The sequence below is a fragment of the Oncorhynchus kisutch genome, linkage group LG9 (assembly GCF_002021735.2).
Source record: "Oncorhynchus kisutch isolate 150728-3 linkage group LG9, Okis_V2, whole genome shotgun sequence".
In the NCBI taxonomy this organism is placed as follows: domain Eukaryota; kingdom Metazoa; phylum Chordata; class Actinopteri; order Salmoniformes; family Salmonidae; genus Oncorhynchus; species Oncorhynchus kisutch.
The window spans coordinates 3,459,526-3,472,724 of record NC_034182.2 but is presented as its reverse complement, the minus strand read 5'-3'; the positions used below and the strand labels follow the sequence as shown (position 1 = coordinate 3,472,724).

The window sequence follows — 13,199 nt, the reverse complement described above, 5'->3', positions numbered from 1 at the left end:
TTATTGTCAATTTAAACAAAAGACTTAAGAGGATAGGATATGAGAAAAGGATATGACTCAATATACTGTTTCATTCACCGTCCTGAGGCTTTGGGAGAAAGACATTGTACAGACCTAAAACAAGACACAGGAGGCTAATGAAAATAGCAGACTAGGAGATATCCCACATCCACGGAAGTGTCCCCCACCAGAGACAGGCTATAACAATGATATCACCAGGATGAGCTGAAATCAAATGCTCGCACACATGCACAGTACACACACGCAAGCACGTCCATATGCAAACACACACACAGAAATATACACACCAAAATACACACGCGCAAGCATGTACCAGTGCACACAGACACACACACACACAACTTCCCATGTTACTCTCAGATCAAAATAGTCAACCATAAATGAGATAAACAGAACACAGAATAAGAGGTGCTGACCCACCCTGTCCATTGGTGTCCGGAGTGGGACGGAGAGTAACAGTGAAGTGCAGAAGTTTCTCTGTGGAGCTCAGGGTTCCATGCTCTGTGAGACCCCGTCACGTCTAAACTCTCCCCCACTGAGCAGCACTCTTGCCGGGCATGCCTCTGTCTCCCTGTCCCCCTCTACCCCTGGATCAGGCTTTCAGATCAGACAACTAACACAAGGATAACCACGCAACACCTGCTTCCCTCTCACTCGGAGTCCGTGTCTCCTCCTCAGCGTGTGTGTGAGAGTGTGTGAGAGAGAACTAGAGTGTATGTGCGTGTGTCTGGGTGGTCACTGTCACTAACTGAATCAGCGGTCGTAAGCACCCCGGGGCAGAGTGAGGGAGAGAGAGAGAGTGAGTGAGATGGAGAAAGGGAGGGAGGGAGGGGGATAGAGGTGCTGCGAGTGTCAGACAGTAAGAGCTATTTTTGGGGGGGGCTGTGTTTGTGTGTGTAGGTTGGTTTTTCTATCCTTGTGGGGACCTAAAGTCCCCACAAGGATAGTAAAACAAGGAAAATTATCCCTTGTGGGGACATTTCTCATGTCCTCATAAGGACAAAGGACATTTTAAGTTAGGGGTTAGGTTAAGAGTTAGAATTAAGGTTAGAGTAAGGGGTTAGTGGTTAGGGTTAGGAGTTTGGTTTAGGGTTACAAACTTTAGAAGCCTTTTTAAAACTCAAATGCACTACAAATTCTCAGCAACAAAAGTGATTAAATCCAGATCCTACATCTGTAGGCATACAGTGCACTACACAGACTCTGTCTACTGAAACCTTTCTACGGTTAATCCCTACATAGTGCACTACTTCGTTAGGCTCTGGTCAGAAGTAGTGCACTATGTAGGGAACAGGGTGCCATTTGGGACGCAGGCATCGAGTCAGTCTATGTGCCTACCAATCATCTCATCCATCTTTTACTCCATTGTGTGACTGTTGCTTAAGGCTGGTTTCTTAAACCAAATCAGTCCGTTTCACTTTAAAGCAGCGTGGTGATAAGGATACTGCAGGCAGGAGGGATTGTAAGGGACAATCATCAGACACGCAGACCAGGAAGAGCTGTTCGCTGAGAAAGGAGCAGATTTGTGCTTTATCTCTACAATGAGTGCTAAAACAATTAACTTCCGGACAAATACTTTTCTTTCTACTAATTGGATAAATTGTACTTCCTCCGAAAATAAAAGAGTTCAAAGACACCCTGTTTTCCCTCGGTTTCATGACAATCAGCCTTACTGTGCTGATGGTCGGAAATTCATAGCCTGAGTGACACCGGAGGCAGAAAACAAGGTCATTTATACACTCGCTGCCAGTCAAATGTTCAAGCTTGACAGGCTCACAGCTATAAACATGGACTGAGACCTCAAAAACAATTCTGACAAAAGATGAAAAGACACCAAAAACAACCAAAACATCAAACACAAAATGCCTCTAGATATAAATAATATGGACTAGTCTGGTCATTTCTGCATCATAAATAGAATACTCATGACATATACCTTGAACAAGTCTATGGGAGCTGTAATGTCTATATGGGAGCTGTAATGTCTATAGAGTGGCTATGATGTTGAACAGGTGCTGTATGTGGCGTAATTAGTTAAATGTGTTTAATAAAGTTAGTCATTACCTGCTTTTCCAGCTTCTGCTGCCTGAGGCTGGTGCTGTCATCATCAAGGGCACTGAGAAGAGACAAAAGACAAAATGGTTACTATCCACTCATAACTCATATCTGACTGAGACATAATACAAATGGTTCTGTGGTTAATATGAATCTGTTATCTGGGTCTCATCTGTTATCTGTTATTTTTCCAATAGGAAACTATTTTCTACAGTGGTCACTAATGAATGCACCCCCGATCGAGGTTGGGTGGCAGGCAGATTTTCATACCGTTTCTGTGCCATACCGGGGGTATTTGGGATTACCGGAAGTGCACAGAAGGGGCCTTATTTCTTTTTAAAAAAGGTATTGAAAATCATACCATCGGTATATCTAAATACCCCGGTACATGGTATATCGCCCAAGCCTACCCTGTTGTCACTTATAATGACATGAATGATTTTCAATGGAATTCCACGAGGGGGCATCGCTGCTGTGAATAATAACTGAGGACAACGCACTGAAATCTCCTGGCAGAGATTGAGATAGAATTGAACGTTACCAAGGTGTTCGCTTGAAAAAGCAGTTACACTGCTGCACATAACTAAGACTGACATACAGGATTACTGTCATACCTTAGGCTATAACTGTTTGAGCTTAGCCTGACTGCATGATCTGCACACTGTAAAAAAAACATGTAGTTGTTAATAGATATCATTTAGTTGTTTATGACCACGTAGGTTAACTTGACCGAGAAAAGCTTAGGGCTCCAGCTACAAAACTCAAAAACTCAAAAATGATACTGTATCGGGACTGTATAATGCAATAGAACAACGCATCAGACAGCAGCACCACCGTGCTACAAAGCAACAGCAGTTACACCTAAAACACAGTTCTCCATAGAGTCCTGTCTCTGGCTGTCAGAGTGGTGGCTGTTGTTTGGGACTACTTTTCCTGGACTCCTGTGAAAAGGCCTGCTGGGTACATGTTGCTAAGCTACAGTGGAGAAGGAGAAGAAGGTGGGAGTAGCAGTGGGAGTCTATTCAGAGGCACAGAGCGAGTTAGAGGAACCCACCGCTACTCTACCCAGCCACAGACTTAACCTACAAGACACTCTCACTGACAGACATAACCTACAAGACACTCTCACTGACAGACATAACCTACAAGACACTCTCACTGACAGACATAACCTACAAGACACTCTCACTGACAGACATAACCTACAAGACACTCACTGCAAAAGCACAGCCTTGGGGGGTGATGGAGGATGGGGGGAGTGTGTGATGGAGGGATGGGGAAGTGTGTGATGGAGGGATGGGGAAGTGTGTGATGGAGGGATGGGGGGAGTGTGTGATGGAGGGATGGGGGAGTGTGTGATGGAGGGATGGGGGAGTGTGTGATGGAGGACGGGGGAGTGTGTGATGGAGGACGAGGAAGTGTGTGATGGAGGACGAGGGAGTGTGTGATGGAGGACGGGGGAGTGTGTGATGGAGGACGGGGGAGTGTGTGATGGAGGACGGGGGAGTGTGTGATGGAGGACGGGGGAGTGTGTGATGGAGGACGGGGGAGTGTGTGATGGAGGACGGGGGAGTGTGTGATGGAGGATGGGGGAGTGTGTGATGGAGTGTGTGATGGAGGATGGGGGAGTGTGTGATGGAGGATGGAGGAGTGTGTGATGGAGGATGGAGGAGTGTGTCATGGAGGATGGGGGAGTGTGTGATGGAGGATGGGGGAGTGTGCGATGGAGGATGGGGGAGTGTGCGATGGAGGATGGGGGAGTGTGCGATGGAGGATGGGGGAGTGTGTGATGGAGGATGGGGGAGTGTGTGATGGAGTGTGTGATGGAGGATGGGGGTGTGTGTGATGGAGTGTGTGATGGAGGATGGGGGTGTGTGTGATGGAGTGTGTGATGGAGGATGGGGGAGTGTGTGATGGAGGATGGGGGAGTGTGTGATGGAGGATGGGGGAGTGTGTGATGGAGGATGGGGGAGTGTGTGATGGAGGATGGGGGAGTGTGTGATAGAGTGTGTGATGGAGTGTGTGATGGAGGATGGGGGAGTGTGTGATGGAGTGTGTGATGGAGGAGTGTGTGATGGAGTGTGTGATGGAGGATGGGGGAGTGTGTGATGGAGTGTGTGATGGAGTATGGGGGAGTGTGTGATGGAGGATGGGGGAGTGTGTGATGGAGTGTGTGATGGAGGATGGGGGAGTGTGTGATGGAGGATGGGGGAGTGTGTGATGGAGTGTGTGATGGAGGATGGGGGAGTGTGTGATGGAGTGTGTGATGGAGGATGGGGGAGTGTGTGATGGAGGATGGGGGAGTGTGTGATGGAGGATGGGGGAGTGTGTGATGGAGTGTGTGATGGAGGATGGGGGAGTGTGTGATGGAGTGTGTGATGGAGGATGGGGGAGTGTGTGATGGAGGATGGGGGAGTGTGTGATGGAGGATGGGGGAGTGTGTGATGGAGGAGTGTGTGATGGAGGATGGGGGAGTGTGTGATGGAGTATGGGGGAGTGTGTGATGGAGTATGGGGGAGTGTGTGATGGAGGATGGGGGAGTGTGTGATGGAGGATGAGGGAGTGTGTGATGGAGGATGGGGGAGTGTGTGATGGAGGATGGGGGAGTGTGTGATGGAGGATGGGGGAGTGTGTGATGGAGGATGGGGGTGTGTGTGATGGAGGATGGGGGTGTGTGTGATGGAGGATGGGGGAGTGTGTGATGGAGGATGGGGGAGTGTGTGATGGAGGATGGGGGAGTGTGTGATGGAGGATGGGGGTGTGTGTGATGGAGGATGGATGGAGTGTGTGATGGAGGATGGGGGAGTGTGTGATGGAGGATGGGGGTGTGTGTGATGGAGGATGGTTGAAGATTGTGAGAACAAGCTGCTGAAATCTCTCAGAACAATTTTACATCTCTGGGCTTCACTAATTTCTCTGTCAGTCCACATGCACATAACATCTGTTGCTGTCAAACAGCCTGGGCTGTACTTTACCCTTTACATCTCCCATTCAGACACAATGTGTTACAGGAGCAGGACAAGAAGAACTTCATTAAGCACAACTATCTACAGTAAATAACAATCTCTCCATACCACTGATTTACTCTCGCTCTCCCTCTGAGCTGTAAATCTCATACTTCTGGTGTCTGGGATAAGGTCCGTGACACATCACTCTGCTGGAGGATATAAGGGCCTCATTACGTCATCAGCACCGCTTCTGACGGACAGTCACCAAATGCCAAGAGGAATAGAAAGCAGAACGATCATCTGCTGAGAGGCATACATCATCCGTCTATTACGTGAACTCAGATTATTAGACAACAACATAGATGACTTGGCCACGTCCTCTGACATCCTCAGAATGATTAATTAAAATCATTAAGCTAAGCAAGTAAGTCAATTATTACAGATTGAGATTCCACATTTTGTGGCAATAAGAATTGTTGCCAATGTCATCGAACCAATGAGTTTTGGACGGGACTTTGCGAGTTGCTTGTCTATTCATTCAACAACAACCCGTGTTTGGTCAGCTTAACATGAATGATCAGTCATCTCAGAAGCTACAGAGCACTCCGTTTTAGTGTACTGATTGTTACAGCCCTCTTCAAGTCTAATGAGCCCAGTGCAGCGCTATCCATACAGGCGTGCAGATCTGTCCACAGAGAATCCATTACATGGCCCTGAGGTGTTGGTGACAGTAGTGACGAGGGAAGGATGATGGGAGGTGTTAATTACACATCCGGGATGGTCATTACACTCGTAGGAAGAAAAAAAAGGTGCTATCTAGAACCTTAAAGGGTTCTTCGGCTGTCCCCATAGGAGAACCCTTTTTGGTTCCATGCAGAACCCTTTCTACAGACGGTTTTACACGGAACCAAAAAGAGTGCTACCTAGAATCAAAACAGGTTCTACCTAGAACCACAAAAGGTTATCCTATGGGGACAGCCGAAGAACCCTTTAAGAACTGTTTTTTCTAAGAGTGTAGGGTGGCCAGAGGAGGGACAGGGGGAGGAGCGGAAGAGGAGCAGGGGACTCTTTCTTTTCAACGGCTGTCCAGCTTGGGACCTGGGTGGAGACGCAATGGGAATACTCTCCACTGTGGAAAGGCTGGAGACTTGGTATGTATGGTTACTACCAAAGGGTGTTTGACCTCTTTTGGAACACTGACCTATTGGAGCTTACTAGGAATACAAAAATTATACTTCGGCCATGAAATTACTAGTTGGTGGAAGCTGTGGGTGCCTGGGTGGATGGTTAATTATAGGTATTCTAATGGATGGGTGCTAAAGATGTAGGATCTTAATTTGAGCCAGTTTGCTACAGCAGGAGAATAATCTTGAAGCAACAGGAAATGTGAATTATTATGTAGATTATAATTAATGGACAAGTTTCAAAGTGGAAATGACAAACTTCAGAAGCCTTTATAAACCTCAAATACACTCCAAGTTTTACATTGCCTGCATTGCAGGGAAGTTCTCCTGCAACAGGGTGATCAAATTAAGATCCAACATCTGCGCTACTTACCTTGCTGTTGAGGTAGAGGAGAAACTGGCGGAGCTGGAGGGTCTTCAGGGCCATGGGGTTTTCGAACAGGAACACAGGACACAGAGAAGAATAGAGTTAGCAAGAGATCAGTGATACCAAAAAGAACAATGCTAAAACGGACCTCTGGCAGTCTCTATGGGGGTGCCACAGGATTCAATTCTCGGGCCGACTCTTTTGTCTGTATATATCAATGATGTCGCTCTTGCTGCTGGTGATTCTCTGATCCACCTCTACACAGACGTCACTATTCTGTATACATCTGGCCCTTCTTTGGACACTGTTAACAAACCTCCAGACGAGCTTCAATGCCATACAACACTCCTTCCGTGGCCTCCAACTGCTCTTAAATGCTAGTAAAATTAAATGCATGCTCTTCAACCGATCGCTGCCCGCACCTGCCCGACTAGCATCACTACTCTGGATGGTTCTGACTTAGAATATGAGGACAACTACAAATACCTGGGTGTCTGGTTAGACTGTAAGCTCTCCTTCCAGACTCACATTAAGCATCTCCAATCCAAAATTAAATCTAGAATCGGCTACCTATTTCGCAACAAAGCCTCCTTCACTTATGCTGCTAAACATACCCTCGTAAAACTGACTATCCTTGACTTCGGCGATGTCATTTACAAAATAGCCTCCAACACTCTACTCAGCAAATTGGATGGTCTATCACAGTGCAATCCGCTTTGTCACCAAAGCCCCATATACTACCCACCACTGCGACCTGTATGCTCTCATTGGCTGGCCCTCGCTTCATATTCGTCGCCAAACCCACTGGCTCCACGTCCTCTATAAGTCTTTGCTAGGTAAAGCTCCGCCTTATCTCAGCTCACTGGTCACCATAGCAACACCCACTGTAGCACGCGCTCCAGCAGGTATATTTCACTGGTCCTCCCCAAAGCCAACACTTACTTTGGCCACCTTTCCTTCCAGTTTTCTGCTGCCAATGACTGGAACGAATTGCAAAAATCACTGAAGCTGGAGTCTTATCTCCCTCACTAACTTTAAACATCAGCTGTCAGAGCAGCTTACCGATCATTGCACCTGTACAGAGCCCATCTATAAATAGCCCACCCAACTACCTCATCCCCATATTATATATTTGTTGCTCTTTTGCACCCCAGTAGCTCTACTTGCACATCATCATCTGCACATCTATCACTCCAGTGTTAATGCTAAATTGTAATTATTTCTCCACTATGGCCTATTTATTGCCTTACCTCCCTAATCTTACTACATTTGCACACACTGTATATAGATTTTTCTATTGTGTTATGGACTGTACGTTTGTTTATCCCATGTGTAACTCTGTGTTATTTATTTTGTCGCACTGCTTTGACTCATCTTGGCCAGGACGCAGTTGTAAATGAGAACTTGTTCTCAACTGGCCTACCTGGTTAAATAAAGGTGAAAATAAATAACACTGACACTGTGCTGTAAAAGACTTACTGAGAGACAAGCAAACAAAACGCAGCCCAATGATAGCCTGTTACGTTGTCACGAACAAGTTTTAGGATACCCTTCATGTCATGGCATTGTCCTCGGTCTGTTGGTGAAAAGGTTTGTGAATAGGATGAGACTCCTGCATACAGATGACAATATGATGCAGTTCCAAACGTCTCTGGCATTTAGCATAAAATTAGAGACTTTATTATCAGACGAGCGACAACAGAGAAGCGTATTAACAAACTGCAATAAGCGGATTCTCATTCATATACTTCACAGCTTTGGACTAATTTAAATCATGTTTTAAAGTTCATTGAATAAAGTAAATGTAATTTCCCCTTTGGCAAATGACTTTCCGGGGTTAAAAAGAAAGACTGAATGAAGTCTAATTAAAATTCTATTTCCCCAGAGGTTGGACAGAATGGCTTCAGTTCCAGTTCAGCAGTGAAATCACAAGAGAGAGGGATTATTCAAAACAGGGTGATGACATGGGTGAGATTAGGCAGCTTTTGATTACCTGCATTCAGATCAGCTCTTCATCAAGTTAAAGCTAGAATATGGGATTTGTTTTTTGTGTGAACCGGCAGCCCTGCTAAATACCAAGAATTGAAATGACCATTAAAACAGATTTCCAGATTGCAGATTGTGCCTTTAAGGAAGCCAGACGAAAAAGACACCAGCTGAATAAATTATCAATGCATGGTGAGGTGTAGAGCATGAACAACACTGTTTAACTAGGCCTAGGATATTATCGGACTCATACAAGATAAACGACAGTCTTTTCAACACAAGAAACTTCAATCAAATTCTTTCATGCCAGCTACTTGGTCAAATATTATTCTTAGCACGTCCTTAGAACAAACAGCTGTAAAACAAAACCTCACAATATAACATGTTAAAAAGAAACTAGTTACAGTACAAGTGGTGGAGCTCTGAATAAGTAACGACGATGCAGCAGATGAAACATGAGCGTGGGAGAGATACTTAAAGAGATCTTTTTTGTATTAGCCCTGTTGACACTGCATTTGGCCGGTGACACTTTGCTTCTTGAAATTCCAATGTCTTTCAAACTTGACTGCTGACATACAAAACATTTTGGGTCTGTATCAACAGTGGACTAATGAAACAAGTGGATTCCCTTTAACAGCAGGTAAGCCATTCAGTCCAAGGAGAACAGAGGTGTGGGTATGAGGTAGGAGCAGTGGGAACAAGAGGAGGAGATGCTCAAAGCCTATCTGTCTGTCACAGGCACAACTAACACCTGATTCACAGGACACAGACTCCTCTCAGTTCCTCTACCATATTACAGTACACATTTATGAGAAATCAAGCACACAGTGTGTGTGTGTGTGTGTGTGTGTGTGTACAATATGATAATGTCTACGTGCGAGCGTGTGCCTACGTAGGCCTGCTGAATACCTGTAGGACCAGCGGCTGTAGACAGGCTGGGAGACACCACTCTTTACACTGTCCATGATGCTGTATCAGCCAGTCTAGGTGTGTGATAGATAGTCAGTCCAGCAGCAGCTCCGGTAATGTATGGTACTCCCAACCTGGTCCAGAGTCAGTCTGAAGGTCTACCTAGAGCTCCAACTACAACCCTGCTACCCTGATGCTGGAGGGAGTCCCATCCCGGGGAGTGACAGCGCCACACAGCTGAGGGTGAGGTCTCTGAGTAGCAGCAGTTGCCATAACGCCACACTTGAGGCTAGCCTCTGAACACAACACAGTGAACGCACAGGGATTTGTTAGGGGAGTCTAAATGTGGTGTGAGTTCATGCCAAGACAAAATACCGGGCATAAAATCCCTAAACTTGGTCCTCTGACTTAGTTATATGTCTGTCTTTCTTCAGTTTCTAAGATGTATCAGATATATAGACTGATAGGCCACGTGCTAAAACTGGACATGACTGTATCGGAATAGCTAAAAATGCTTTCTGCAGAACTCCACAGACACCATTTCCTCTGACTCAAGAGGGAGATATTGCACATATCAAAACCGCAGACCATTGACTAAAAAACAGAATTTAACACCAATTGGGAAAGTTTACGTTTTGTGAGCTTTAACCTAGGCCTAGTATCTTAAGTTAAAATATTCCAACACTTTTATTTTGACAGAAAATGCCAGAACATGGAATTTGCTTAGTCATAGCAAAAAGAACCAAACTGTTTCTTGTCAATGTGAAACCACATTATTCTGGTTTTCTGCCTTTCTACATAGGCATTCCTTATATGCTCCTTGAATCCATGTAAGTAAAGCTGTTTCTGGATGATAACCACAGTTACTCCCAATTACCGGAAGTATAAACAAACAACCCTCTCATTCCTAAAACTGGCAAGAAGTGGGGGACCTTGATCCTGTTGCTAGGAGATCACAGGACCTTTAAGTCATATCGTCTTCTGTTAGTGTACGTGTGTTTGCGTGCCTGTGAAGGGAAAATGGCATTCTCCTCAGCTGAGGGCAATCTGGGGAATGATTCACCTGAGAGTAATTAAACACTGTCAAAACAAATGATGGAAACAGGAGTTAAGTGTCGACTGGTAGGCACTCGAAAGCATCGCCTTACGTCCATATAACAATGATGAAAACCCAAAGACCGAAACTACAGAAGCTCGCTATCTCATGCATCCCATTGAGTCACGGCAGGTTCTTTGGTCTACACGCAGAATCTGCCCACGGGAGATTAGGTAGGCTAAAATGGAGTAGCCTACATGATACAGTTGAGAACCAGCCTCCCTATTGCAAATACCAGATTATTTTCCTCTGTCTGTCAGTCCCTGACTCAACTGGGTGGATTGTCCAAGCCACTGCGGAGGCATGTGTTCGGAATGTGCTGGAAAACAGAAAGTAAATTGCAACCCATTTTCTCACCCACAGGTCTTGTACAGTTAGATACTTGAGGTCCAGGTGGTTTGTTATAGGTCTATTGAGCCATTGTGAAATAGGGATACAACAACCACACCTTTATGGAAAGGGAATTCCTGTAAAAGCTGATTTAAGATGAAGATACATTTAATTAAACCAGGAACAATTTTCCTACAGCAGACTGAATGGTAACTGATTTTGAGTGAGACTGTGAGTGCATGATTATCTTTGGTCACTGACCACGATAATAGTGTGCACTATACCTTACAGGCACCCTGATTTTCATTTGTCCAGCCATGCGCTTGTTCAGTACAGTTTCATGTGAGGCATTTTCCCCTCTACTCTCAGGTTTGTGGTATCAGCCTCAGATACTGCTGTGTTAAGGTCACTTTCCACCTCTCTGTTCAGCTCTTAAAACAGACACTCGTGTCCTCTGCCAATTGAGTCACCCAAGCATGAAACCCACAGCAGAGAGAGAAGAGAGCCCTTACGGAGAAAGATAGAAGGATAGGATACTGGAAAGGGCTTGAGAGATAGGTTAGATGTTTTACATGCCAGGATTTAAAACTCCCATGTTTCCTCTCTGAACAGACCTAGCAGCTGTGCCATCTGCGTGCATGACAGCTGGACACAAACAAATAGTGTCTGGCTGGTTGGGGGGCTTGGACATGGTGGCGAACCAGGCCTGGTGTGTTGTTTTTGCCTGACAAACCCAGGCTCTAGGTTTCCTTTAGCCGGTAAATGACAGCTTCCGGGCCAAAAAATAAATAAAAAGCCGCTAAATAAAATTGTGACCGGACCCATTGTCCTGAAAATAAATTAAATAATGTATTGCAAAATAATGCCTTTTATTTATTGATGAAGATACCAGTCGATGTGCTCCAACTTCATAGGCAAATACATTTCATTAGGTTAATAAGTCCTCAAGCTGCTTGGAAATTAGTGTCAGTGTGCGTTTCTATTTTTACTCACGCAAAAAGATGCGAGGTCCTCACAAGGTACTTCAGCTAAGTGATTTGGAGAAAGAATCCCCTCTCAGCTTATAGATTTGGAATGGATTGATAGACCAGAGTAGAGTAATGATGTGTATCGTGCACTATTGATGCATTTCTGTTGAGCTTATTCAGTGGCACTTATAAACTAAACATTGAGCTTTGGAAACAAGTGCTTTTATAAATGCATGGCGCGGGCCACGTTTCACAGGAGCATTGTAAAATAAGCTTTCTATTATTGAACCAGCTGTAGCAATTTAAAAAAAATTACATATGAAATTTGATTGTCCAACATCAGTTTGATCATTTCTTTATTTTGTGGCCGCCTAGAGTGGCCTCTTTCCACTGCTGTGGTGCTGAATCACAGCTGGAATTGGGAGCGAGGCGGGGTGGCCCTGGAGTTCGTAGACAGCCATGTTGTATTATTTATTAGCCTAATTAAAACCTTTATGCCTAGGCTAAATTAAATTAGAGAGGCCTAGATTGTATTTGAAACCAGCTGTGGTTTTTTATTTATTAATTAAAATGTTCATACAAATAGGCTATAGGACAGGTCGTTTGCAAATGATATTATACAAATATTATATTTTGAAGTTGTGTTTTATTACTGTGTAAGTGACTTGTTCTTCTAGGCTAAATGTTTCTTCTTTTTTTAAATGATATTCATTTACGATTTATTGCATTGATGAAGACGCATTGGGCAATGTTTTGCTTTACGATAAAACCTGTCATGTTGATATAAGAACATCAGTGTACTTTATTTTATTAAACCTTTACAGGCTAATTTCTATTCTGTTAAGATGAATTAGAATAATCTAAAATGTGCTTTTGAGCACCATGGGAGGACACCCTATGTTACGACCCAATGCGTATGGATGTCCGGTAAGTTTGTCAAACATCCGGTAAATTAAAATCTTGCTGGTCACAGTGTCCGGCACCAAATTTTCCAAACGGAAACCCTGCCCAGGCTACATGTCTGTTCTTTACACTAATCCTCTACACACATCCTCTGAAAGACTACACAAGCAGATTACATCAAATAATCACAGCCCACATTGCAGCATTCGAACAGGAAAGGGTGGGAAATGCCCTCTGATTTTATTCTCCTCTCCGGGTAAAAATGGACCTATGGATTTCACACTTTTTCTGCAGAGCTTACAGTAACCTCCTACGCACACAGCACCATGCTCTGCTCTCAGGGCACCTCTGGCCAGCACAGTCCTAATGCACTGACATCAAACAGACATCAATAGGAGTGCTGGGGAACCATAGGGGGAGTTGGTTTCCCTC

General features: G+C 44.8%; 1 protein-coding gene across 6 annotated transcripts in view; it reads right to left on the bottom strand.

The window, feature by feature from the left end:
* The window catches only part of LOC109896612 (TUB like protein 3), a 33,506-nt gene that overhangs the window by 15,873 nt on the left and 4,434 nt on the right, over positions 1-13,199 (bottom strand). For 4 of the 6 annotated variants that reach the window (XM_031831535.1, XM_031831539.1, XM_031831534.1 and 1 more), the window contains exons 2-3: positions 6,582-6,623; positions 2,086-2,137 (exon numbers count right to left, since the gene is read on the bottom strand). In XM_031831535.1, coding sequence (XP_031687395.1) covers positions 2,086-2,137; positions 6,582-6,623 — 94 coding nt within the window. Of the gene's footprint in view, positions 1-441; positions 763-2,085; positions 2,138-6,581; positions 6,624-13,199 lie in introns of those variants that run through there. The other 2 variants (XM_031831540.1, XM_031831537.1) reach the window with 2 other exon arrangements.